We start from the raw sequence: 26,655 nt of genomic DNA, 5'->3' as shown, positions 1-26,655 counted from the left end.
AACGTGCTTGTGAGCGGCACTCGCTCAGCTGGCTGGTGGGATGCTGTTGCTTGCTTTACGTTTAACCAAAAAGTGTGTGATGGCTTCAGTTAAAGCGTAGAAATGTCAGCTCCTTCACAGCGCTCATCCCTCTACACGTGTGATTACAAAGGGACACTCTGATTTTCCACACGGAAAATCCTTTGATGGTAGCCGGTACTCTGCTGAAGGTCCTGGGCCTGATGGGGACCAGTGACAAAAGCTAAGGTTAGTGAGTCTGTAACCACCAAACCTACTTATTTTGACAAATGTGTATGGTCTCTTTCAAGGCTTTTCTTACCTCCTTGTGCTCTAGACCTATGGTCCTTCACCAATTGTTCACTGTGTGCTTCTGACTGCCACTCGTTCGTTCCTTGCCTCGTCAGACCCGTGACTTTGCTCTCTGACCTCACGGCCCGTGCCGGCTGCCGGGCCCTCCGGTCGGCCCTTCCCGCTGCCGCCGCCCGGGCGCCTCCTCCGGCGGCGCGGGAGCCAATGCGCGGGGCGCGGGCGGGCCGGGCGGCAGTCGGCGGCGCGGAGCGTGGGTGGCCGCACGGCCGGGAGCCGCGCCATGCAGCAGCACAGTATCCTGCTTCACCTGCTGGCCGGAGGGTGAGTGGAGGTCCCTGTACAGGGACATGCCGGCGGCGAGGCCCGAGGCTGCCCTGGACGCGAGGCCTTACCGGGCGCGCCGCCCGTCCCCTTCCCCCGGGACCCGCGGCTACTGTGCGCCCACCCCCCGATCCAGCCTGGGCTCCCATCCCCTGCTCCTCTCACCTACCCTCTGTACCCTCTGCGGCCGCCGCCCCGACTTGGCCGCGCCGCGGCCTGCCCGTCCCGGAGTCGCGGCCGCACTTTGCAGCGGGATCTGTGGGGCCACTCTTCCAGCGGTGGCTGCCGAAGAGCCGGGGCGGCGGGGGAGAGGGAGGAAGCCCTGCCTTGCCCCACGCCAGGCGCTCCCTGCTTCCCAGACCCTTGCCCCGCGTTTTCTCGGCCGTGCCGCGTTCCGATGTAGGCGCTGGTGTCGCGCCGCCACGCAGCGCCGGGCTGACCGTGGCTGTGCAGGCTGTGAAGAAGGGGAGCTGCCCTGAGAGTCGTGGGGCCTTCACCTGGTGTTTCGTCCAGCATGAGCTCACCGGGGTCTGGGGAGTAAGGGGAGTGGGGTGCTGAATGGGGGAATGAAAAGCGTCATGAGGACTTCTCAGTGGAGCAAACGCTGCGGCATCATTGTCTTTCGGAGGGCAGCCAGCCCTTCCTCATTGCGCGGCTGACATTCCTGCATGTCTTCTCTGGCTTTAAATAGTGCAGCTGATTCTGGTGAGTCAGGCGTTCAGCAGTGCCACTGGATTTGCAGGGTGCCCTTGAGCAAGTCCTTTCTCGCTTCCTCTCTTTAGAAAGCGTTTGTCAAGTCTCAAAACAATGAGCTTCGAGCTTACGATGTCCTAATGCAGCCGATTTGGTTCTCTGGACTTCACCGAGTAGCTCCAGAGCTCCCTTTCCTAGAGAGCCACCTAATTTCCTTCCAAATTCCACCGACTTGTTGGAGTATTTGCCCTGTGACAGTGCGGGCCTCGGTGTAGCACGTGCAATAAGCCACAGTGTTTAATTGCTCTTAATTAGTGACTTTCTCATCTCTGCAGCTAATGAAGATGTTGCACTGTGTTGGTATGTGCTTATATGCACTTGCTCTGTTTCCAGTGCTACTTTGTATCTGTTACTCTCTTTTATTATTTTACCCTTTGAACTATACAACCACTGCAGCTTAGCCTTTCCTAAAATATTTCTTTCCATATTTCATAGCTCTCTTCTTAAGCTCTTCCTAATCCTCATTTTCCACTTGAGTTCCTCAAAAACCTTATAAAAGCTTGGCTAGTGACAGGAGTGTTGATAGTGGAAGCTTTGTCAGTCTGTGTCCTGTTAAGTAATTGTCCTGACCTAAAACCCAAGAGATTAATAAAATTAATAACAGAGGGATAAGAAGTTCAAATTATTACTGCAGTGTATGGTTTCCTTAATTTTACCTAATGGGATGAGTCTCATTGATGAAGGAACAGTTGTGTGCTTTAGCTTCTAGGAGGAGAACTGAGAACCATCAAGTGAAGTTATCACAGTAGTTATCACAGTATCACTAAGGTTGAAAGAGACCTCAAAGATCATCGAGTCCAACCTGTTACCACAGACCTCATGACCAGACCACGGCACCAAGTGCCATGTCCAATCCCCTCTTGAACACCTCCAGGGACGGCGACTCCACCACCTCCCTGGGCAGCACATTCCAATGATGAATAACTCTCTCTGTGAAGAACTTCCTCCTCACCTCCAGCCTAAACTTCCCCTGGTGCAGCTTGACACTGTGTCCCCTTGTTCTGGTGCTGGTTGCTAGAGAGAAGAGGCCAACCCCTTCCTGGCTACAACCACCTTTCAGGTAGTTGTAGAGAGCAACGAGGTCACCCCTGAGCCTCCTCTTCTCCAGGCTAAACAACCCCAGCTCCCTCAGCCTCTCCTCGTAGGGCTTGTGCTTGAGGCCTCTCCCCAGCCTCATTGCCCTTCTCTGGACACATTCAAGTGTCTCAATGTCCCTCTTAAATTGAGGGGCCCAGAACTGGACACAGGACTCTTCTAGGCTAGAGGATTTCCCCAGCTGCCCAGTGTTTCTTCAGTATTTACACCTGTGTATGAAGTCTCCTCCATCAGCTGTTACTAATATCTGTAGCCATGGAGCTCTTGCACCTGCTGATTTTAAAATGTTTGTTCTGAGGAGCTTTTGTTCAGTTCAGCCTTCATTAGCATTGTGCTGAAAAACAATTATTTGTGACAAGAGTAAGTAATTCTCCATTTCTTCTGAAACAGGAGGATTTTGGCGGCCTGTGCCTTTATACAGTTTAAGCTGGGGACTTTTTACAAGGGCTTGTAGTGATGAGAGGGAATGGGTTGAAGCTTTGGTGAGGACAGATTGAGACTGGAGGTTAGGAAGAAATTCGTTCCAGTGAGGGTGGTGAGACACTGGAACAGGGAGGTTGTGGATGCCCCCTTCCCTGGAGGTGTTCAAGACCAGGTTGGATGAGGCCTTGAGCAACCTGGGCTAGTGGGAGGTGTCCCTGCCCATGGCAGGGGGCCTGGAACTGGATGATCTTTAAGATCCCTTCCAATCCAAACCATTCTATGAATCTACACATTTTCTCTTGAACTGAAAACTACGCTTCTGGTCCTGAAAACTTCTGGCCTGAAAGTCTGGAGCTTTTATCAGGCAAGTCACTAGAAACTAAAATAAAGAACAGGACAGTTGCACCCCTAAATAAACATGGGAAGAATCAACATGGTATTTGTAAAGGAAGGCCCTGCCTCATTTGTCCTCTGGATCATTACATGGGCTGTCTTGGTGTGTGTGATAATCTTCTTCATACAGAGAACCTGAGCCAGGACATTTACTGCTTTGCTCTGGCTTGCTTCTTGAGCCCAGGCTAAGTTCTTTTGTCATGTTCCACCTAATCCCAGGCTCCCATCACTCAGCATAGCTCCTGAGGGAATTTGCTGCAGGTTTGACACTCTTCAAGTCATCACCACTGCAGAAATCTGCAAAGGGCTTGACCAGGCAGCATGAGTGCAATGGAGGAGTATAACTAGTTGCTGGCATTGTTAGCTGCAGAACCTCCCAGCTGCCATGTTCCCAGCTTTTGGACTTCACTGCAGTATCCAGGCCTCTGGTTTTTTCCCTTAAGCTGCAGGCAATAATAAATGAAGAAGCCTCAGGAGCAGAGACTGTGGGAGCAGTGTTGTGCATGCTGAGCTCTGCAGACCTTTCCAAAAGAATTCTTCAGAATTCCACCCTTGTGCTGCCCTGTTCCATCATATGTAATTTTGTTGGTGTACTTTATTTTTTCCCTGGTATCTTGGGGTGCTTTGGTTGGCTCTTCTTTCTCTGGAGCAGATTGAGGGGTTTTTAAGCTTCAAAGGCTGTCGGAGATGTGGACAACTGTCTGTTCATCAAAGCCTCTTGCATCGTTGTTCCATGCAAATTCATCTCAAAACAGTCCTTCTGGTACTGAGCATCCTCTAGAAGAGAGCTGTCAGAAGAAGGATTTGAGGAGGCAGAAGCTGAGAACTGAACATAGCAGTTTTGACTTGTTCCTGGGTGGCAGAAAGTGAAAAAGGGCTCCGTGTTCTCTCAGCGTTGGCTGGAGTGATTGATGGGGATGATTCTATCATTCCTGAGTTCCAAAGATAGCTCCTGTCTGCCAAAGGCCAGGGCAGATGGGGCTGGAGGTGAGCCTGGCTTGTGGGGTCTTGCAGATGCAGGGCTGAATGATTTACCACAGTATATTAGAGGTTGGAAGAGGTTGGAAGGGAGATCATCAGGTCCAACCCCCCTGCCAAAAGCAGGATTACCTAGGGTTGAAGACACAGGCAGGCTGAGGGGTGGGAGAGTTTTCTGCTGCCTCCTTCCGAGCCAGTGCTGCTGTGGGGAGTTTGAGGAATGGTGCCTGATGATGTGAGCAGAAGGCATTGCATCAAGGCTGGGCAGCAAATTGTTTGCGCTGGGAAATTCTGAGTGAAAAGATCAGCAGCTTTGAGCTGAGGGTCTGCTGAGTCCTTATGGACTTGGGTCTGTTTGTCTCAAACAGCGAGTGCTGTTTCAGAGCAAGGCTGCCAGGAGATGACCCAAGCTAAAGCCCTTGCTGTGTTAATCAGTGTCAGAGCAGAAGGTCATGTGTGATTGTGGTAGTTTTAGGCTGTACCTTTAAAATTCTCCACAGATCTTGAACAGAAAGTAGTAAAATGTAAATAAATCACCCCTGGGTGTAAAAAGGAAAAGAATGATAACAACCATGAGCTGGTAATGAAAACAATCTCTCTCTCTTTTGGCTTCTTTGCTGTGGGAGATACTAACTTTGTGCTGTGTTGGCTTCTGCTTGACCTTGGCTGCGTTGTTTGGGCTAAGTCTAACAAAATAACCCTCTGCTCTCTTCTCTTGTCCCTTTGTGTTCAGGGGTGTAAGGGAAGGGGACAGGGAGTGGGAACCTATTAGCTCCCCTGGTTTTTGGCCAGGGGGGTTCTTGTGCTCTGTATGAATTGTAAATACCTGTAAATATTGTAAATACTCTGCATTTTGTATATATTTATTGCATTTCAGTGTAGGTTGCAGTTTTGCTTGTAAATACAGCTTCACTTGCTTCCAACTGGGCTGGGCTGGCAAATTTAATGTTGGGGGGAATTTTCAACCCGCCACACTGATGCAGGCACCTAGCCTTCTGTCCTGGAGGGGAGAGGTTGTGGATGAGCAGGGTCAGAGCTAGTGCCCTTCACAGAGGTCATTCTTACATGTGCTGTTGTGCTTTAGATGTGGTGGCACAGCTGGAGCCATCTTGACCTGTCCCCTGGAAGTGGTGAAGACACGTCTGCAGTCCTCCCAGCTGACACTGCGGCCTCTGTGCCTCTCAGAGTTGCAGCTGCCAGGGATGAGTGTGAGGCTGGTGAACAGCACCCCAGCATCTCCTGGAATGCTCAAGTTACTGAGGTGAGGAGGACAGAACAATGTCAGCAGAAGGGTGGAGAAGTTTTGGCCATCAGGTGTTGGGGGAGAGAGAGACATGGTGGTAGCACTTGAGCTGGAGGTCTGGAAACCACAAGTGCAGTAGGAAATGCCATCAGAGCATCTACTGACAGCTGATCTGTGCTTTGGATGCTGAGTCTGCCAGGTAGCTTTTGGGACCGTGAGAAATTTCTCAGCTAGTGGTTTGATCAGACCCAGAGTGATGGTGTCAGGAAAAATAGGAAGAAATGACTGAAAGAGAGAAGTGATTGGAGGGAAAGTAAGAGTAGGGCAGAAAAAAGACTGGGAAGTGGGGAAAGGAAGCTCCAAGAAGTACTAGTTAGAACAGAGAAGGAGGGGGAACACGAGAGCCCCAGCCTGGTCGTGCTGCTGATTCCTGTGCTCACTCCCTCCTGCAGGGCCATCCTGGAGAAGGAAGGTGTGCGCTCCCTGTTCCGAGGGCTGGGCCCAAACCTTGTTGGGGTTGCTCCTTCCCGGTAAGCACTGCCCCTGAGGACAGCTCATGCCCTGTGCTTTCTGAGAGACCTTCCTGACAGCTACTGCTCCACACACTGAAAGCAGGCTGGGCCTTGTGCTCATTGTGCCAGCCCTTCACACAGACATCTTCTGTACCTTCTGACCATAGCTGTAAGATTGAGATAATTGCTGTGGACCTAGCATAAATGATACCTGATGTCACCTTAGGCAAAGCTGTGCTAGGACCAAGAAGAGCTGGAGTGAGACCCCACAAAGCAGTGCTGTCTCTGCCCCTCATAGGTGAGCTGTAATCTCTTCTTTGTTTCTTTCCAACCAGGGCTATATACTTTGCTGCCTATTCTGGTGTTAAGGAGAGGCTGAATGCTGTCCTTGCACCAGAGTCCAAGAAGGTACACATGCTGTCAGCGGCCTGTGCAGGTGAGCCTTTTGTGTCCCAAATTTGAGACAGGGGATGCTTGTAAACAGGGTTAACTCCTCCTCTGTTGCTGCCCCTGTCAGTTGGGTTCTGTCTTCTGAAATGTTCTCCCTCCACACCTGGAACACTGAGTTCCTTGGGTAACCAGAACATTTTCTCACTTTTTGTTCTTCTGAGGATAATCTCTGCAAGTCATGGATCTAACCTTTGCCCCTTCAGCTGCTATCAGAAAAGGAGCTCCATTCAGAATGCAACATGGAATTTAGAGCACTCACAGAATCCTTTCTCTTGGTGTATCCCTGTTCTCCTAACAAAATCTTCCACTCTTGCAAGTTGAGCCCATTAGTTCCTGCCTCTTTGTAACCTCAGGGTCTGTGATAGAGTTATGCTGGAGGCAGAGGAGTTATTTACCACCAGACAAAGGCGGCAATGGGGAGGAGAATCAGTCTGCCCTAAATGTCTTTTGTCCCAGGGGAGCTCAAGGTCATTCTCACATTGCAAATGCCTGCAGCTTGCCAAGCGAAATTCAGAGAGCTGATAGATTGGCACCTCCTCACAATCTGTCAGCGTGTTCCTGGAGCTCATGGTTGTCTTCTGTTCTCCAGGCATTACTTCTGCCACGCTTACCAACCCCATCTGGTTAGTGAAGACCAGGATGCAGCTGGAAGGCAGGTAAGGCAGGTTGGCAGTGCAGAGCCACTCTGTGTACAACCAGGCCTGGTTTGAGGGTGGGGATGGCTAGAGGTCTGTGGTCTGTCTCTAGGACACAGGTCTTCAAGGCCTGCTGGGGAGAAATCATACCAGTACATAGCAGTAATTTAGCCCTTGTAACCCTCCTCCTCTTGCAGGGTGAAGGGGGAGGTGGCCAGCAGTGCTCTGCAGTGTGCCGTGCGCGTGTACCGCACCGAAGGGCTGCGCGGCTTTTACCGCGGTGTCACCGCCTCCTATGCTGGGGTGTCGGAGACCATCATACACTTTGTCATCTATGAAGCACTGAAACAGCAGCTGAGGGGCAGCCACCATTCCCTTTCTGCACCGCTCACCCTTGCACCAAACAGCCAGGATTTCTTCGGGCTAATGGGAGCTGCCGCCGTCTCCAAAACATGTGCCTCATGCATCGCATATCCACACGGTGAGTGAGTCCGCTCCTTGCTCCCCCTCCCCTCAGTGGGCCTTGTCCTGCCTGCAGGATCAACCCATTGATGCAGTGTCCCTCCTCGTGTCTCCAGAGGTGATTCGGACGCGGCTGCGAGAGGAGGGCTCACGGTACCGCTCCTTCGTGCAGACCCTGCGGCTCGTGGCCCGCGAGGAGGGGCTCTTGGCCTTGTACCGAGGGCTCCTGGCGCACCTGGTCCGACAGATCCCAAACACAGCTATCATGATGGCTACCTATGAACTCATCGTCCAGCTGGCCTCTTCCCCCTTGTAAGCCTGCTGTAGCACCTGGCTGGGGCTGCTGTAGAGGTGCAGGACCTCATGCTGCTGGGACGTGGTGGTGTCCACGCTCCGAGGTGGTGATTTTCAGGGTACAGTGGTACTGGGTCAGGTATAGCATTCTCAGGACAGGAGACTACTTCGTGCCAAGCTTTTGGCCCCACTGGGCACAATGTAGCCTTTCTTCTTTCTGGAGACTCCAAATGACTGTGGTGCTTCAAGATGTCAGGGCACTAGTCTGACAGTACCTGCTGTAAGTCCCTGTGTGAAATAAGGACGTGGGACTTGCTGGGAAGGAGACAGGGGCTCAAGCGTAGGAGTATCTCACCCAGCCTTAGTGTGTTCACTTCTGTCAGACCCAGAAACAACCATGTGTGGGCACAGCTGGACATGAGGACAGGCCAGAGCTGAGACACCTGAGAGAGCTGCAGCAAGCAGAGATCTTCTGCTGAGACCTTTTGTGCCTTCAGGGGAGCTCTTCCACTCTCACCCACTGTGCTGCCTTCCTGCCCCTGAGGAGGATTTCTCAATCTTGGCTGCCAGTGCGTGTCCTGTTGCAGAATCTTCTGCTGAGTCCTCAACATGTTGCAGCTAGTGCCCAGTGTCAGGCAGCTGGTGGCCTCTTTTCATCTTGTAGGGTCTGAATAGTCAGGGCAAGTACATCAGGTGAGGAAGCGTGACCTGCTATGAAACACTGCCATTACAGCTCAGGCTGCTGGGTTCACAGCCGTGCGTTGCCTCTGCCTCATCTGTTTCCATCCCCTCCTTCCCTCAGAAGTGCTGGGTCTGTTCTGCTACAAGCTGAAGCCCCTGGTGTGAAAAATACTTTTATGCTGTTAAAGAAAGTGGGTCAGGTGAAAAGATGGATGAAACTGAGCATTTGCCCCATGTCTGTTGATACACCAAGTGTATGAAAAGGCCTTGTTTGTTCTGTCTTCAAGAATTCACTCTGCTGCATGTGACAGGCTGAGCTACCTTCCCTTCCTCTCTGGGGTCCTGGGGCACCATGTCCTGGGCTCTGCTCAGGGATGTCCAATGACAGGACAAGGGGCAATGGGTGCAAGCTGGAGCAGGGGAGGTTCCATGGGAACATAAGGAGAAACTTTTTCCCTGTGAGGGTGCCAGAGCCCTGGAGCAGGCTGGCCAGAGAGGTTGTGGAGTCGTCTCCTCTGGAGATATGCCAAACCTGCCTGGATGTGTTCCTGCGTGACCTGCTCTAGGTGATGCTGCTCTGGTAGGGGGGTTGGACTGGATGAATTTCCTGAGGTCCTTTCCAACCCTTACCCTTCTGTGGTCCAGGAGAAGGCTACATTCTGTTTACAAGGAGGATTTTGCTTGGCAAAGGCAGGTGGGTAGGGTCAGGGCTGACGGATTTTCCGTGTTCCACCACGCGTGCTAAAAGAACCGTAACCTTCTGCCGACTACATCTATGCTCTGGGCAACCTCCAGCCTCCCCTGAGAGGCTGTTTCTTTCCCTTGCTTGTAGTGGAAAAAGTGGAGGAGCCCTGCAGGTTTAATTTGAAATCCATTTATTTTAAAATCAGCTTTGTCTCCTGCTGCTTCCCCTCCTCCCTCGGCCCGGCTGGCAGGCGTGACAGTTTCACACAGCGACACAAGCTTGCAGTGGTTTGGGGGGGGTTGGTTTGGTTTGGTTTGGTGGGGTTTTTTTTTTCTTTTTTTTCCTTTTTTTTTTCTTTTTGCATGAAACAAGAATAAACCTTGAATGACAACATTGAAAAAATATACAATATATATATATAGAGTATCTGGGGAGGTTGTGGGGGGGGGAACCCCACTCCGAGCCTTGTGACTGGCTCCTCTGTCCACATTTCTGTTCTTTCCTTATCCTCACAGTGTGAGCTGTGCCACTGTCAGGTGGAAGGGCCCCAACACGTGTGCCTAGAGAGCCAGATGAGGGGGGGTCAGTGAGTGTGGGGAATGTCCACAATGAGAATGGCAGAGGAGAAGGACCACGGGAGGCAGAAATGACCAACGAGGGAGGAGTGCATGTGTACACCGGGGGGGAACGAAGAAGTTACAAGTGAGACGCCTCCTCCTTCCAGCCATGTCCAGGGGGAGATCCGTGGGACGGGTCTGAAGCTCCTAGTAGCGGTGAGAGCTGTCCCCTCTGCCCATGATGTGTCGGTCACCCGCGTCACTGCTGTCCAGGGAGTCGGGCGTCTCCGAGTCCGTGCTCTCCTCCTCCTCCTCTTCCAGGCCCTCCCCAGCTCTGCCCTTGCCGCTCTCCGCTGCCCTCTCCTGGCAGCTCTCGTAGGACTGGGGACACGAGACAGGGGTAAGGGAAGGCCCTAGCAACCCAGCTGCCCCCTGCCCCAGCCACTGTGGCTGCTCCTCACCTCCATGGGGTTGACGATGATGGTGAGGGCTGAGTCGTCCCAGAACATGTCACTCTCTTTGCCTCCAGTGCCGGTGTGGCCACGCTCCACAGCTTCAGCGCCCTCCTGGCCCGCTCCGCGCCGGTGCAGGGAGTGGATGCGCAGGATGCCCAGGATCACCATCAGAGCGAGGAAGCCCACACACACCACAATGATGACAGTGGCAGCATTGGGGACCACTGTGGGAGAAGAAAAGGAGAAGGCATGGTCCAAGGCTGTCACAGAAACATGCATTTCCAACCTGACCTACAGGAATGGGTGGCCCTGGGCAGAGTTCAGGTTTTTGGTCTAGGCAGGCACATGTCCTGATTTTCTGCACCCCTGAGCACAGCCAGTTCCTGGCTTCAGCTGCTGCATTTTCTCTTGAAGCCTGCACAGTTTTGCAGGTTGTCCAGGTCAAGGTGTCCTCTGTCATCAGCTCAGCCTGTAACTCTGCACACCTTTACCTACAGAATTCAGCAGAATACACTGCATGGCAGCCATTTGTATCCCTCTCCTGGGAGGGAGAAGAGTGTGCTAGGGAGAGCCCCTGAGGGCACTAGGATGACTTTTGAAGTGCAGTGTTTCTGCAGTCAGTACAGAAAGGAGGCCAAAAGAAGTCTGCTTTGCACAAGGCAGAGGTGAGGGCTATGATGGCCTCCTAACTACTGCCATGGTCAAAGCCTGGCTTCTCTACAAGAGAAAACTTGAAACTCAAGTAAAGCCTTCAAGCCCAACCTCTCACCTGTGTTGTAGGCCTAGAAGCTGAGCCTTGACTGCCCAGCTAACCCCCTTCCCTGTAAAATCTATCCAGGCCCTCTGTGGATTTGTACTGGGTGGATCTACACAGCAGGGGCAACTCTTCTGCCGTGCTCAGAGCTGGGGAAAGGGCTGGCAAAGGCTGGGCTTTGGTGCTCTCTAAGCACACACGTTGTCTGTCCCTGGAGGGGCTCAGTGCCAGCTGTGGGACTGGATCAGCCTGGGAGCAGCAGCTGCAGGAAGCTGCAGCACAAGCTCGTGCCAGAGGTGCTTTCCATATTCCTTCCACCAGGGAAACAAAAGCAACTGCAGGGTCTCTGTAACAGTTCTAGAGCCTTCACAGGCTAGGAGGAGCCAGCTGGGCTGCAGTCGTGCTTGTGGCTGCCAAGACAGCCCAACAAATCTAATCTCTGGCTTTGAGGCTTTTCTCTCCTCTGGTTTGGGGCCAAGAATCTTCCTCGTGTCTGTGTGGTGCTAGCTCCTGTGTTTTTCTGCCTTGCTGACTACTACTGAGGCCCAGTTCTTATCTTTTTTTAGACCAGAGGCCGTCTTGATTCTCTTGGTTATCTCCTGCTGTTGAAGCTTCTTTCTGAAATTACATTTCCCAGCCCCACACAGCACCTCTGTGTGGTGCAGCACCAGCCTTGGCAGGGCCAGGGAGTGGCTGGACTCAATGGTCTTAGAGGGCTTTCCCAACTGAAATAGTTCTGTGATCCTCTGACTGAAAGTGTACCAGCTTAAGGTTGTTCTTTTTAGACCTCAGGTATAGACTTCAGACTGCTTCTACTTCAAGAGAACAACACAGCAGAGGAGGAGGACTGCTGCACCAAGTTCTAAGTCACAGTTTGACACAGGCTGCATTCCATTTGCTAATGGCAAATAGGACAGGACAGTCTGATGAGAATTCATTAACGTGGACACATGGAAAACGCTACAGAGTCTACCAAGATACTAGAAAATCAGCATCCTGACCTAAAGCAATAGCCCCAAAAGGCAGTGTGACATACTTGGGTTGTTGTGGGTGCTTGCCAGACTGTGTCCAGACAGCTCTGGGGCTAAGTGATGGCCTCGGTGCACAAACTGCTGGGAACTCAGCATGTGGTTGGGATGAGCAGCTCGGTTCGTGTTGTGGAGGACATTCACCTGCAGACAGAACAGAGGGACTCAGCCCTGTGTTGGTGGTACACTCTACCCTGCACTGCTGCCCACCATGCTCTCCATGCAGGCACCAGCACCTGTGTGCATGCATTGGTCTGGTACCTCAACAGTGAACTCGTTGCTGGAGTAGCGTCCGTTCATCTCAGTGCAGGACAGGTGAAACTTCCTTTCATAGAGAGCAGCCCCATGGTTGATGTGGTAAGAGACCTGGTGCAGGATTTCCTCATAGACTGCAATGCTTTCCACACCTGAGGTGAGAGAATTGGTGTGGGGTTAGAAGGCTCCTGCTTCAAACTTACCTGGCATCGTAACCCTGTAGCAGCTAGGAGCTAGAGAGGACTCCAAGGCAATGCTGGGTTCATTAATTTTGAGAACAGAACACAGTGCTGGACCAGTCCATAGCCTGTGGGATGTGCTGTCCCCAGGCACATCACACAAAATGCTGCTGCCACCTAACACCAAGCCCCAGGGAGTAAGCCGGGAGCGGTGACAATAAGCCTGGGTGAGAGCTCTGGCACTGTGTGCTGGAGGAGTCACCTCCCCAGAGAAAGGGCTTGGGACTGGCAGGAGTTCAACAAATGGTCCCATCTCAGAGCCTCACAAACTGCAGTCTCTCTGAGTGCTCCTCCCAGCCATGCCTGAGGCAGTGAGAGGTGTAAGCAGACAGCCGTGGCCAAGGAGAGGACTCACCCGAGATGGTCAGGTAGGCAGAGGTGTTGGCAAGCTCCAGGCCCCGCTGCTGCAGCACTGCCCCATCCAGGAGCAGATACTCCCTCTCTGGGTCCAAGTCATCTCCTACCAACGAGATCTCGCAGCCATCCAGGTTGTGCACAATCTCGTCTGACATTCGTGTGTCTGTCACTGAGAGGCAAAGAAGACAGGCCCAGAAAGCCAGGCAGTGCTCAGTGAAGGCACAACAGACTCTGAGTGGTACCCACTTGAAGTACTGATGGCTGGCCTTCCTCTGGCTAGCACTGACTGTGAGTAAAGTCACTGCCAGTCTAATCATGTGTTGGAGAATCACAGAATGTTAGGGGTTGGAAGGGACCTCCAGAGATCATCCAGTCCAGCCCCCCTACCAGACCTAGGGCAGGTCACACAGGAACACATCCAGGTGGGTTTTGAAAGCCTCCAGAGAGGGAGGCTCTACAACCTGTCTGGGCAGACTGTTCTAGGGCTCTGGCACCCTCACCATACAGAAGTGTCTCCTCATAGCGAGGTGGAACCTCCTGTGTTCCAGCTTGTACCTGTTGTCCCTCGTCCTATCACTGGACACCACCAAAAAGAGCCTGGCCTCTTCATCTTGACACCCACCCCTTAGATATTTATAGACTTTGATAAGGTCCCCTCTCAGCCTTCTCTTCTCCAGACTGAACAGCCCCAGCTCTCTCAGTCTCTCTTTACAGCAGGGATGTTCACATCCCTCAGCCATCCTCATAGCTCTCTGTTGGACTCTCCAGCAGATCCCTGTTCTTTGTGAACTGGGGAGCCCAGCTCTGGACACAGTATTGCAGGTGTGGTTGCAGCAGGGCACAGCAGAGGGACAGAAGTCTGCCTGCTTCTCATTATTTATGCTCCACATCATTTCCTTTTGGAACAGCCGTTAGCAGGCTGGGCAGTGCTAACACAACCTGTCTGCCATGCATTCCCCGACCCTGGGTGCTTCTGAAAGCTCTCCCCTGTTCAGCATTGCTGGTTACCATGGTTCAGATCTGATCTCTAAAATGACAACCACATTCAATGACTAACTGCTTGCAGCATGGCTGAGACCAGCCTGCTCTTTGTGTCAAGAAACTCAGCGCTGTACGAGAGGTGAAGCTGCTAAACAGAAAACTGCAAGCACTTAGCAGGAGATAGGAAAGAAGTGAAAGGCCACTTAGAGCACAGAGAAATCATCTGAGGATGATGGAGAGAAACCAATATACATTGCAGAGTGTGAGGAATCTGACTGGGGAATTCACAGAAATGGCTGAGGGAGGAAGGGATGGGAGGTGGAAGTAAGGAAAGCAGGAGAAGGAAGCAGGAAGAGACCAAGTGCAGGAGTGGAGAAGCTACCACGCAGGACATCCATTCAGTGCTGGGGTTAATAAAGGGAAGTGTAAGGGAAGTGTAGAAGGGATTAGGGATGAGCAGCCTGGGAAAAAAAGGAGTAGAGAGAGAGGCAAAGAAAGTGGAGGGAGAGCAAAGAACAGGGAGGAGCCAGGAGGGCTAAGAGGCGATTAGCCTACATGCTGCCAGACAGTGTGCCCTGCTCCTGCACTCGGGAGTCTGCTCCTCCAGGTAATGAGAGCCTCTGCTGTCTCTGCAGGACAGCAACTCATGGAGCTCTTCCCAGTTTGTTTCTTGCACCTCCCCCAGTAATCCACTCACCGGTACCATGCCAATTCTCATCCTTCTTGGCCTCCACCTGGTGAGAAATAGAGCAAGTAATCTGGAGGTTGGGGAAGAGGGGGACTCCGTCAGGAGCCTCCAAGTCTGAAGCAGGATGAGCAAAGTGGGTATTGCCACTCAACAGGATCTGGGGCGCATCAGGCTGTAGCACCACAACATAACCTTCCACATCAGGAATGGAGACACAGGACTCCTCACTGAAACACCTGAAGGAGAGCAGAAGAAAGCATCAGCTGTCCTAAGCTCCCACCAGCAACTCTGTAACAGAAACCCTTCCTGCCCACTGCAGGAAACAAACTTTTCCTGGTGGTCTTCCTGCAGCTTCCCTAGAGCCTGCTCTGCAAGACAGGGGGGTGGGAGGAATGACATCACTGGGTCACACTCACACAGCACAGAGAAAATTAAAACCAGCCCCCACATCTGAGACATCCTGAGTGAAGGTGTAAGTTCTGCTACCTGCACAGAGCCCAGGCTTACACCACTCCCTGAGATACTTCAGTATTTACTCTCAGGATGACTTTTACCTTTTCTGAAGCCATCAGTTAGAGCTAGAACACGAGGTGAGGCAGTGCCACTTCAGTCAGAGGAAAGATAACTGCCCTGCTGGAGCTAGGCAGCAGTGCTGCTTTGTGCACTCACTTGACAGCGGTGGTGAGCCGGAGCGGCCGGACGCCAGGGGTAGCGAAGCGCAGGGAGTTCATGTAGGCCACATGCTGGATGGCATGGTTGAAGGTTTCCACATCATCACCTTCCAGGGTGAGCTGGGACTGAGAGGGGTTCACATGTACCTGCAGGAGGAAGAGAAGAAAACCCTTAGGGTTCTTTGGCAAATCCAAGAGTTCAGGCTAAGAGAGACACAAAGGAGAAAGGTTGGGAGTTGTCTGAGGTGGGGGAGCAGGCAAAGTTCTGGGAAGCAAGGCCAGGGAGAAGAGTGGAGGAGACCCATGCAAGCTGGGCAGGTGGGCATACCTTCATCCCTTTGCCCAGACTGTCGAAGTCACTGTAATCAAGCCCCTCACGGCAGGCATACAGGCATTCAATAACCTCCCGGCTCTCCAAGCTACCAGGGCGCACAGTGAAGCCAGCCAAGTAACCATGGAAGTAGTGGTGGATCGACAGAGGATCTCCTGGGGGAAACATGGGAGGTGGGGTGTGTGAGACACGGCGAGGAGACAGCAAACCAACAACAGCAGCAGTGGGAGAGATGTCACAGATGTTAGGGGGAGTGGAGAGACACGGGTGTGTGCGACATGGAAAGGACAAGACAACAGAGGAGGGACATACAGATGTTGAGGGAGGGAGGGAGAGACAGAGGGGTGCACAGGACGTGGGAAAACCAAGGCAAGAAGAAGAGAGGGTGTGCTGAAGTGAGGATATGATATCTTTTTTAGTTTCATATGGGAAAAAGAGAGAAAACCAGACCAACAGAGACCAGGGCAGTGAATGGGGGTAGCATAGAGAAGGTTCTGCCAAACGGCTGAATGCCAGATGGAAACACTTTCTTGTCCCCTTCCCACTCTGCTTCCTGTGAGGGCTTTTAGAAGAAACTCCACATTCCATAGTTAGGGATGAGGTGACATCTCCTGATGTCTCTAGTGGCTATTGTGTTCTTCAGAGATCAACTTTCAACAGGCACAAGGACTCTTTCTCCACATGAAAAGCATACTCCAGCTCCCAGGGCAGGCCCTAGGCCTCCTATCAGCCTTTTCATGCTCCACAGGTACCAATGTAACAAGAGTTTTCCTACCAGTATGGTGGGAAGTAGCAGGACAGGACTGGGGGAGGTGTATGTGGAAAACACCATGCAAGAGGTGATAGCCATGCCCAGTGAGGAGGAGAGCCATCTTCTTTCTTCTCCCTACCTTGTACAGCATCAGTGAAGTTCTCATTTCCCTTTGTCATATCTTTGTTTTTCTCATCTGCAAACAGAGAACATCCAGAGAAGCACTGAGGCACTGGAGGGGGCCAGGCACAAATCTCTTTGAGTGCCTGTGCTGGCCAGGTCAGAACAGCTCTGCAGTCATGTGCACCCCTCGCCTCCAGAGACAGCACACTGCAGGTAAAAGGGGGCATGGCTGACATCCTGAAGGGGATGGTGAGACTGTCAGATGAGTAACTGATCCAAGGGACAAAGCAGGGTTTCCTTCCTTTTCCAGTGAGATCTATTTTGGGAATTAGCTGATTCCCATTTATGGAACATGGTCCTAGCCAGGTTTGCAACAAGCCATGTTCTAAACACTCTTTGAAACTCAGATGACTCTAGAAGGGTGTCCTGAGCTGATTAGTACTTGTTGGTTGCAAAAGGCCAATCACAGAATGGCTCAGGTTGGAAGGGACCTCAGAGATCATTTACTCCAACCCCACTGTCATGGGCAGGGACACCTCTCAACTAGGCTGCTCAAGGCCTCATCCAGCCTGGCCCTGAACACCCCCAGAGAGGAGGCATCCACGACCTCTGTGGGCAACCTCTTCCAGAGTCTCACCACCCTTGTACTGAAGAAGTTCTTCCTAAGATCCAGTCCAACCCTGCTCTCCTTCAGCTTCAAACCATTTCCCTTTGTCCTGTCTCTAGACACCCTCATGCAAAGTCCCTCTGCAGCCTTCCTGTAGGATCCCTTCAGATACTGGAAGGCAGCTCTAAGGTCCCCCTGGAGTCTTCTCCAGGCTGAACAACCCCAGCTCCCTCAGCCTGTCCTCTTAGCAGAGGTGTTCCAGCCCTTGGATTATCTTTGTGGCCTTTCTCTGGACTTGCTCCAACAGCTCTGTGGGAAGATCCCACAGGACTGCAGTAAACATTTGAGCTTGCTAGGAAGTTGTGTGGGAGCAAAGGCAAGCAGCAGGCAAATTCCTTCACTTCTGTCTTGCTTCAGAAGAACTGAAAGACCTGAGGTATTCAGCCTCACATCTCCACAGAACAGATTCCAATCTGGTAGTGGCTCAACCATGTTCCTAACTATGTCCTCCAACCCAATTCCTCTACAGAATGATTTGCAGCTTCTTCATATAGCCCTTGAAGACACAGGAATCACCATCAATACAGCCAGCAGCACAAGGAGTTCCACCTGACACCTTGATAAAAACACCAGCACCTGAATGGGGCAGAGTGTCCACTCTGCTCTGCCTGCAAGCTGGTTATGCACTGCATGTTCTACAGTTGTTGTCCATTCAGGTGCCAATGACACTTGGCCCTGAGCTGTTACTGCTGTGGGCTGCTGGCTTGGCCTGTGAGGAAGGGAGAGGCCACCCTGGCTTTGGTGCTAAGGAGGAAAGATGGCTGCAGTGTGGTTTACATCACTTTGTATTGTGTGTGGGTTCTTTCACCTCTTCTGGCTCTCCCTCCACTTCCTTGTTTCCCACTGCCAAAATCCAGGGAGTGGTACTCACCGGTCCAGCAGGCTCCAATCATGAGGAGGGGTTCCTGCCGTGGAGGGTGAATGAGGCCATTGTCATGGATGAGGGCAGGGTCGTAAGAGACTCCATCCACGTAGAGCGTGACGGTGGGGAACTCCAGGTTCAGGGCGTAGTGGTGCCATTCATCATCGCAGACCTGTGGCACACCGCAGAGGAAGGGCTCAGCAAAGGAGTGAAGGAGAAGGGACATGGAGAAGCAGCAAAAGTTTCCTCACCTGCTCAAGCTTCCAGAGGAATTTCACAGGCCTTGCACTTTCCAGCAACGGCCAGTAGAGGAAAGCAATCCGGCAGCCATGCACAGCCAGGGAGTAGTGGGAATAGCCATCCTCTGCCAAGGACAAGCACAGGAGTCAGGGCTCACACCACAGAGCAGGGTCACTAGCCAGGGCTCAGTGCCACGTCCTGCTGCATGGCTGCCACTCAGCAATGCCTGCTCACAGCAGGCTTGACTGCTCCCACAACAAGCAACACCTGGAAAAGCTGTGCTGCTATGGAGGGACCTCTGGCCAGGTCTGGCTCTGAAAGGCAGGAGATTTGCCCCTGCTAACGAGTTAAGAGGCAGAAATGTGCCCGCAGCAGGAGAAGAGCCTCACCACTCTGCAGTGTGCTGCAGATGACCGTCTCCTCTTCCCGCCTGCCCTTGCTGGGCACCACGGCATGCTTCATCCACACAGACAAGGTGAAGTGGTCGCTCAGCCCAGCCTGGGCACCCAGCCCGGTCACCACTGGCACCTGGGCAGCCTGGCTGCCGTTGAACCAGTAGATGAGGCTGCTGTCCTGGCTGTAGTGCACTGAGAGCCGTGCCGTCCAGTTGGCCGTGGGGCTAGGCACCGGCAGCAGGTCAATCTCTCCTGGGGCAGCACCTGCCCAAGAAGGGAAGAGTTAAGAATGTCAGCAGAAGAGCATAAAGAGACTGAGAACTGGGGAACAGATCAAGAGGGCTCATTGTAACATCCCAGAGCACAGGGAGAGGCCTATAAGCCTTCTTCTCTCTGAAGAAGGATGGTGACATTTCCATCTGTGCCTCATGAGGGAATTCCCACAGACTCAGTACTGGGGCAGCACACAGAAACCTCTTGCCCAGCAAGGAAAGCATAGGGAACCCCTTATAGATACAAGCAGGATGCCCACTGCCCCTCAAGGCAGCATGCAAGCTAGGGTTTCTTCCAGCCCTACTGACCACAGCAGCTGTGCAGAATGTGTCCCCAGCACCTCTGCTGTGTGATGGGACACAGAGCTACCCCTGGGAAGCCTGGCAAGGGAAGGAGCAGGCTGCTGTGCCACAGCTGCCCTAGGCCCAGGACAGAACCAATTCACCACAGAGTTTGCGCAGCGACTTCTCCGAGTAGTTGTCACGGTCGCAGCCCTTGGCCACATGGTTTGTCTGCAGCTCCACCGTGGCCTGGATGTTCCACAGGGGCTCGTCACAGGTCTCCAGGTGAATGCTGGGGAAGAGTGCCAGGCTGCCTGCACCTGGAGTGTACTCAATCCTCTTGTTCCAGCCTGAGAAAGAGTGACAGAGAAGGGTTAGGGCTTGTCAGAGACCCAAGGACGGAATATTTCTCACATACAAGTGGCATGCATGAGCTAGCCCAGAAACAGAGATTTATGGCCCCTTCCATGCTGAAAAGACAACTTTTGCAGATGGCATCAGTGCAAGGGAAGATTTCCAGGAAGCACAGAGTCTAAATTCTCATCTTCTACAGCTAGTACCAGCATAGCATTACACCTTGGATTGTCAGCCTCTCTTATCAGGCAGGGTAAATATTTAGCTGTGTTGATATCCTCTTCACTCCATTAACGAAGGTGAAGCTTTAGGCAGATACCAGCTCTGGAAAAGCCAAACATCCTCACGATGAGGATGTTTCCAGCTCTGAAGCTCTCAACAGAGGAAGGACATGGACCTGATGGAGAAGGTCCAGAGGAGGACCACCAAGATGATTAGGTGGCCAGAGCAGCTCTGCTGTGGGGACAGGGTGAGGGAGTTGGGGCTGTTCAGTCTTGAGAAGAGAAGGCTCCAGGCAGATCTAATAGCAGCCTTCCTGCACCTGAAGGGGGCTACAAGAAGGCTACATAGGGACTGTTTGCAAAGGCCTGCAGGGACAGAAAGAGGGGCAATGGTTTGGAGTGAGAGAAGAGCAGACTGAGATTGAATGTTAGGTACAAGTTCTGCACCATGAGGGTGGTGGAACACTGCAGCAGGTTGCCCAGGGAGGTAGTTGAGGTCCCATGCCTGGAGATACTCAAGGTCAGGCTGGACAAGGCTCTGAGCAAGCTGATCTAGTGAAGGATGTCCCTGCTGACTGCAGGGGTGTTGGACTGGATGACCTTTGGAGGTCCCTCCTATGATCAGCCCCAAAACCAATCTACATCAAATACAGTCTGTGAGCCTTAGTAGTTCACATCATTCCAAGGAATGATTTTCCAAAGCTGGCATTGCCTTTCTGTGGCTCTGCAACAGACTTAGATGTCTGTTGCATCCCCCTAGATGGGGGCTGATGGGTTAGGGCCAAGGCTGAACCATGGCATACAGATTTATAGATGTACATACAAACATCTGCAATGAGTAGAACTGCTTCAGCAAAAGCAAAGGGAAAACCTAACTGAGTTTAGAGGTTTCATACCCTGCCAGCTGGGCTTGCAGGTGGGTTTCACCTGGATTTCCACTTCAGCATCATTAGAAGACCTCTTCTTTCCACAGTCATAGGCTGTCACTGTGAATTTGTAGAGACGATCTCCACTGTACTGCAGCTTCTCCGTGTTCTCAATGTTCCCTGGTTAGCAAAGTAAAGAGATGAAGGGAGAAGGAAGTCTCCTCAAAGATACCCCTTCTAGAAATCACTCTCATTTCTCATCAGCCCCTCCCAAAAAAACAGTGGAGTCCCCTCCAGCCAGTGCCACTCTGCAGCGGCACAAAATGGCTGCTTTGTGCCTGCACCAGGAGACAGAGGTCAGCAGTGCTCCAAGACTCACACAGCACAGCTCTGCTGCCAATGGGCCTGGCAGAAGGAGAGCAAAGCAGGAGAGGGGGAGTGACATGGGAGGTGTGGACTCTTACCATCGTTGTCAATCAGGAAGGGAATGTTGGGGGTCAAGATCTCATAGTAGCATATCTGGCTGTACTGGGGGGAGCAGTCCCCATCAATGGCCTCCACGCGCAGGATGCGGTCGTACAGCTTGCCCTCGGTCACCGCCACGTGGTACAGCTTCTCCAGGAAGACAGGAGCAAACTCGTTGACATCATTCACCCGAACGTGCACGGTGGCCCTGGTGCAGGCAAACAGCACTGTAACTGATCAGCTGGCTAGGAGCCACCACCTCAGCCTCAGGCTGAGTGCACCAGTCTGACTTCCAGCTGTTAGAAGCAAGGACCAGGAGCGACACCTTGGTTTCAGCGCAGCGATGGGGGCACGCAGGAGCTGGGACGGTGGTTTCCCAGCCCAGAGAAAGAGCAAAAGGAATGATGATGTAATCTAGACCTCCTGCCTATATGCAGCACCATAAAATACTACCCTCAGACACAACTGTCAAGCAGCCCTGATTTCTAATGTGTTCACTCATGCCACCTGGCCAGTGGCTCCTACTAACACACTGAGTCCTACAACTAAGGCTAGATAAACACACTTCTGGCTGAAGGAAGCACTCCCCCAGCAATTTTCAGCTGTGTTTCTGTGACAGGTTACATGTTCTAACACACAGCAACGACTGCATGGACTTACTTGTGTGACTTCTTGGTATTTGCTCCATCAGGTCCCTCTCCACAGTCATAGGCCTGGATGGTGAATGTGTGCTCCTTATGTGCTTCACAATCCACTGGTTCCTTGGCTCGGATCAGCCCCTCACCTGTAGCTTTGTCCAGGATCACAGCTTCAAAAGGTACCCCTGCCCCATGGATCCTGAAGCCACAGATTTCACCTGGTACCCAAAAAGGCAGAGGGAAGGGGGAGAAAGAATCATAGAATGGTTTGGGTTGGAGGGGACCTTAAATAAAGTTCCAACCCTCTTCCGTGGGCAGGAACACCTCCTACTAGACCAGGTTGCACAAGGCCCTGTCCAACCTGGCAGAGAAGGACTGAGGAGAGCACATTATGCCCCTTTGCTTCCCTATTCCATATTTTCTTCCTTCCTAACTTAGAGTCTCCTTTCTCCCTCATTATCCCCTCTCATTTCCAGCAATTTTTCATTCCTTAGGAGCTTCTCCTGACACCTGTGATGTAGGTTGCCCTCTGCTGGAAACTGTTCCCACGACAAGGACTCTTGCCCAGCATCAAGAAAGATTCGAGGTTACAAGGCTCAGGCTAGATCTACTCATGCTACACCGATGCTGTACTGAGAGAGCACCTTAGTGCTCCTCTGCATCCCTCAGAGAGGCAAAACAGGCCATATATTGCAGATAGACAACCATAATGTCTTACCCACCCACACATGCAGGATGTACATGACACTGCAGATAGGGTCATCTAAATCCTCTCTCAAGGCTGAGAGAGGATGCACGAGGAAGCTCCAGGCATGGCCTAGGCAAGCACCAGGCATCCAACCCTCAAAAAGCCTCACCTGTAGCATCAGGGATTTGTGCTTCCTGTGAGGGAAGGCAGCACTGCCAGTGAAGTGTGCCCTACCAGCCTTCTCCAGAGCTCTCAGACACAGAGCTGTGCATGTGAGCGTTGGAAATAGCAAAGCTGCGTCAAAAAGTGGCTGGCTCCACCCTCGCCTTCCCTCTCTAAGGGAAACAGCTCACAGCATCCTAAATCAAGCTGTGCCTGAGCTGCCTCTGGACTTCATTGAGGACCTGCTTTGGAACAAGGTCTGGAGGGGATCATTTCCTGGAGAGAGAGAGAATCCAGCACAGCAGGAGCATCCTGTGGTAGTTTTAGGCTGTACCTTGAAAATTTTCCACAGGTCTTGAGCAGAAGTGGTAGAAGGTAAATAAACTACCATTGGATGTGAAAAGGAAAATAATGACAAGTTCTAAACATTGGACAGATATCTAACATAAGGCTGGTAATATAAACCAACTTCCTCCTCTTTTCAGCTCCCTTGACCTGGCAGATACTAGCCGGTGCTTCTGCTGGCTTTGCTGACCTTGAATGCATTCTTGTTGTGGTTAAGTACTAACAGCAACTCTCTGCTCTTTCTCTTGTCCAGTGTACAGAGGGGAGGGATGGGAGCAGGGAGGGGGAAGCTATTAGTAGCCCCCTGGTTTTTGTCCAGGGGGGTTCTTGGGTTGTTTATAAATTGTAAATACCTGTAAGCATTGTGTATTTTGTACATATTCATTGCATTCCATATTTGGATTGTAGTTTTGCTCGTAAATATGGCTTCATTCATGGCACTTGGTGCCATGGTCTAGTAGGCATGAGGTCTTGGGTGACAGGTTGGACTTGATGATCTTTGAGGTCTTTTCCAACCTTGTTGATTCTATGATTCATTTGCTTTCTAACTGAGCTGGTCTGGCAATTTTATGTTGGGGGGGGGGGGGTAATTTCAATCCATCACACATCCCCTGGTCCCTGGCTCTGCACCAGGCTGTCCCTGCAGTGCCCTGCCCAGCGCCATGCCCCCCTACCTGCGTAGCGCAGCGGGGCGTCCTTGTCCAGCGCAAAGAGCGGGGGGTTGAGCAGCACCGTGTTGTCATTCTCCATGATGATGCCCTGGTACTCGGCTTCAATCCAGGGCTTGTGCTTGTTTGCTGAAGGGGGTTTGGGGTAAGGGATGGAGCACAAGAACGCATTAAGTGGCAGCGACAGATTTGGTAGGCAAACAGCAGAATATCTCCCAGTGCCAGTAACCAACCACCCCTCCCCACTTTCTTCCCTGGAAATAAAGAGGTCTATAGAAGGCTGGGAGGAAGAAGTTCTTTTTCTTTACTTCGACATGGCTCTTGGGAGACCTCGTCAGAAACAATGTGTTCCTTCTGGCCTCCTTCCTCTATTATTAGAAATATGTGGAGAGGTACCTGGGTGCCCAGGAAAGCTGGAGTTGTTGTAAAACATGAAATCAAGAGGCAGAGGTAGCCTGATTCTGGAGACAGGTTACAAATGCTGAAATATTTAGCTCACTGAAGCCATAATTAAGGAATTCAGGATGCACCTTCCCTTGGCATGCCCCCAGAAGACAAGTCTCACATGCAGCCATTATCACTTATGGCTTGCATCCCCTGGACTAGGGCCCAGGATCTACACATACCCAGGCACACTTTCAGTCAGCCATCCTACATGTCTAACAACCTACTCGGAGTCCCTTACTCCTCCTTTCCCCACTCCATGGTGAGCACCATATTCCTTTGGCCCCTTCTTGATAATCCCGTTGGCTGGAGCCCAGCCAGGCTTGGCGTGGAGGCAGCAGCCAGCAGGAGGCTCTGAAAAATGTCACAGGCCCAGAAATAGCAAATTAATCTTTATCACAAAGGCTCTGGGGCAGGGAAAGGGAGAAATGAAGGGGGGGGAGGGGAGGGGGAGGGGAAGAGAGTAAGAAGAAAAATCATTACAAATTAAAAACCCCTCCCCCATGCCCATCCCTTCCAAATGGGCCTCAGAGATTATATTACATGGCCTAGTTACAATCCCCATTCTCCAATAATCCCCCACTCTCCCACCCCTCGGAGGCCAAGGGTTATTAGAACTGAGCACAGCATGGCTGGGAGCTGGTTGGGAGCTGGATACAGAGCTCTTGCCCTCGGAGCAGCTATTAACAGTGTGTGAATTCATCCTCTGCAGCACAGGACCCTCTGAAACCATCCTAGCATGGCACAAGGCGTTGACTCAAAAGGGATGGAATCCCTTCCAGCCAAGCACTTCTGCAAGTCGAGGCTGAGGGATGCTGCAGGAGCCCGGGAGTGGGCCAGAAGAAGGGGCAACAGGTTCAGGTGGGAATGCAGGACAGGGCAGGGCAGGGCAGGCAGACACAGCCTGGTGTGCAGCAAAGAGCACTGGCTGGCATTCCTCCCTCAGCGTGCTGGTTAAGATTACAAAGCACTGCGTAGGAAAGCCATAGAAACACCCACCCTGCTCAGTATGCAGGTGGAATCCTCTCTCTGTGCAAGTGCCCACGGTTCACCCCACCCCCCCACTGCCCCCACCAGATTCCACTCTGTGATGGCTCCCATCCATGCGCCACACCACCAAGATGGTAATCCACAGCTACAAAAGCCAAAGGTGCCCCGTTGCTGGGGTAACAAGCTGGTGGGAGAGAGACAAATCCTTCACCGCATCCACCTGCAACTTGGGAATCACCAGTCTGATTTCTCAGGAAATGAGTTCCTGGAGACTCAGAGAAATATTTTGTGGATATTTTTAGGCTAGAGACTCCTACCAGCTTCAAGAAAGCTCACGTAAATCTAAAAGAATTTGCCAAAGATGGGCAGAGCATTAAATTCAGGGAGGAGAGAGAAGATGCAGGGTGTGAGGGGCCTTGCCTCACCGCCAGGCCCCTCGTCAGCAGAGCAGGACAAATAAATGCCCCTGCCAAAGTTAGCAGATGCAGAGCTCTGTGCTGCACCCACCCTGTCGCCCTACCTTGGCTGAAGCCCAGAGAGCACCCTGAGCTGCCATATTCCCTGATAACCCCAAGCCCCTTGCACGTCTCAAGATTCTCTCACCCCATCAAATTCTTGACGCACTGGCTCCCCTCCGATGAATTTCTCGTGTCTGTCTCTGCAGCCACAGCTCTAGAAACCTACATCTTTCTCCATCACTCTACATGCTAAAAGGACATCTGCATTCAGCACGGTGCCGCTGCAGCACCAGGGGTTGGGTTTTTTTCATATATTTAGCACATAAATACCATTTTCTGTAAGCAATCTGCATCATTAGCACAGAACTGCACAGTAATTCCTATTGATAGGCTGCGGATGGATGGACTAGAATAGGAAGATGGAGAGAGGGGATGGTGTTTTGGACACCACAGAGGTCTGTGAAGGAGCAACACAGTCTCTCTGAGGATGGGAAGGAAAGCAGATTTTAACTGCAACAAAAGCAAGGCAAGTGGGTGGGAAAGGGGAAAACGCGAGGGGAATGCTTGAAGGGAAGGGTGGGGAGGGGGAAGAAAAGAAAAAAAAGCGATGGCAGGGGACAGATGGAGAAGCGGAGAAGGGGAGAAGGGATGGGCTGAAGGCGTCTAAAAAGGGTAAAGGGAGCCGGAGCCGCCGCGCAGCCACGGAGATGCCCTGACAAAACCGTACCAGCCGAAGGCAACGAGCAGCGCGCAGCCGGCGGGACCGCCGCCGCGGCGGTGGCGGATGGATGTGCCGCGCTCAACCTGTCCCTCGGCCCCGCCGTCTCCCGGGACCGTGCCCGCGGCGCGCCACTGCTCACCTTTGTTGGAGGCGCCGGCGGGAAGCGAGACACAGAAACAGAGGAGAGGCAGGAGGACGGCAGCGGGGGACCGAGGGTCGCCCATCGCGGCGGCGCGTCCCAGCCCGCCTGGGGCTGCTGGACAGCGGCGGGCAGGCTCGGCCCTCCCCGGCGCACGCCCTCGCTCCCGCGGCAGCGGCACCCCCGACAGCCCGGCACCTTCGCTGTCTCCGCCCGGCTCCGCGACACGCCCGGTCCCGCCCCGCCACTGCAGCATGACGTCACGGGCGCGGCGGGCACCGGGCAGCCAATGCGAGGGGCGGCCGCGCCAGGTGCTGCGGAGGGGCTTGGCAGAGCCTCCTCACTGCAATCCGG

At 52.6% G+C, this 26,655-nt stretch overlaps 2 protein-coding genes across 2 annotated transcripts; one reads left to right on the top strand and one right to left on the bottom strand.

Annotated features, from left to right (window-relative positions):
• The first annotated feature begins 452 nt into the window (after positions 1–452).
• On the top strand, positions 453–9,612 carry LOC137442918 (solute carrier family 25 member 36-like). The gene is made up of 7 exons (XM_068142073.1): positions 453–630; positions 5,357–5,533; positions 5,968–6,045; positions 6,363–6,463; positions 7,067–7,133; positions 7,310–7,593; positions 7,691–9,612. The coding sequence occupies exons 1-7, from the start codon at positions 590–592 to the stop codon at positions 7,888–7,890; spliced, it is 948 nt and encodes a 315-aa protein (XP_067998174.1). The 5' UTR covers positions 453–589; the 3' UTR covers positions 7,891–9,612.
• Positions 9,408–26,509, bottom strand: CLSTN3 (calsyntenin 3). Its single transcript, XM_068142067.1, has 18 exons — positions 26,302–26,509; positions 23,556–23,678; positions 21,709–21,904; positions 21,048–21,256; positions 20,614–20,763; positions 19,307–19,492; positions 18,583–18,852; positions 18,205–18,317; positions 17,963–18,125; positions 16,441–16,497; positions 15,548–15,705; positions 15,218–15,366; positions 14,558–14,784; positions 12,878–13,048; positions 12,290–12,435; positions 12,037–12,172; positions 10,253–10,470; positions 9,408–10,172 (listed from the first exon to the last, which is right to left on the bottom strand). The coding sequence occupies exons 1-18, from the start codon at positions 26,384–26,386 to the stop codon at positions 9,999–10,001; spliced, it is 2,931 nt and encodes a 976-aa protein (XP_067998168.1). The 5' UTR covers positions 26,387–26,509; the 3' UTR covers positions 9,408–9,998.
• Between the last annotated feature and the right edge of the window lie 146 nt (positions 26,510–26,655).

This window comes from Melanerpes formicivorus, unplaced genomic scaffold (genome assembly GCF_026170545.1).
Source record: "Melanerpes formicivorus ecotype bairdi unplaced genomic scaffold, bMelFor1.0.p_v2 SCAF_8, whole genome shotgun sequence".
In the NCBI taxonomy this organism is placed as follows: domain Eukaryota; kingdom Metazoa; phylum Chordata; class Aves; order Piciformes; family Picidae; genus Melanerpes; species Melanerpes formicivorus.
Note: the sequence above shows the minus strand (reverse complement) of the source record. Positions and strands in the feature narration are given on the sequence as shown.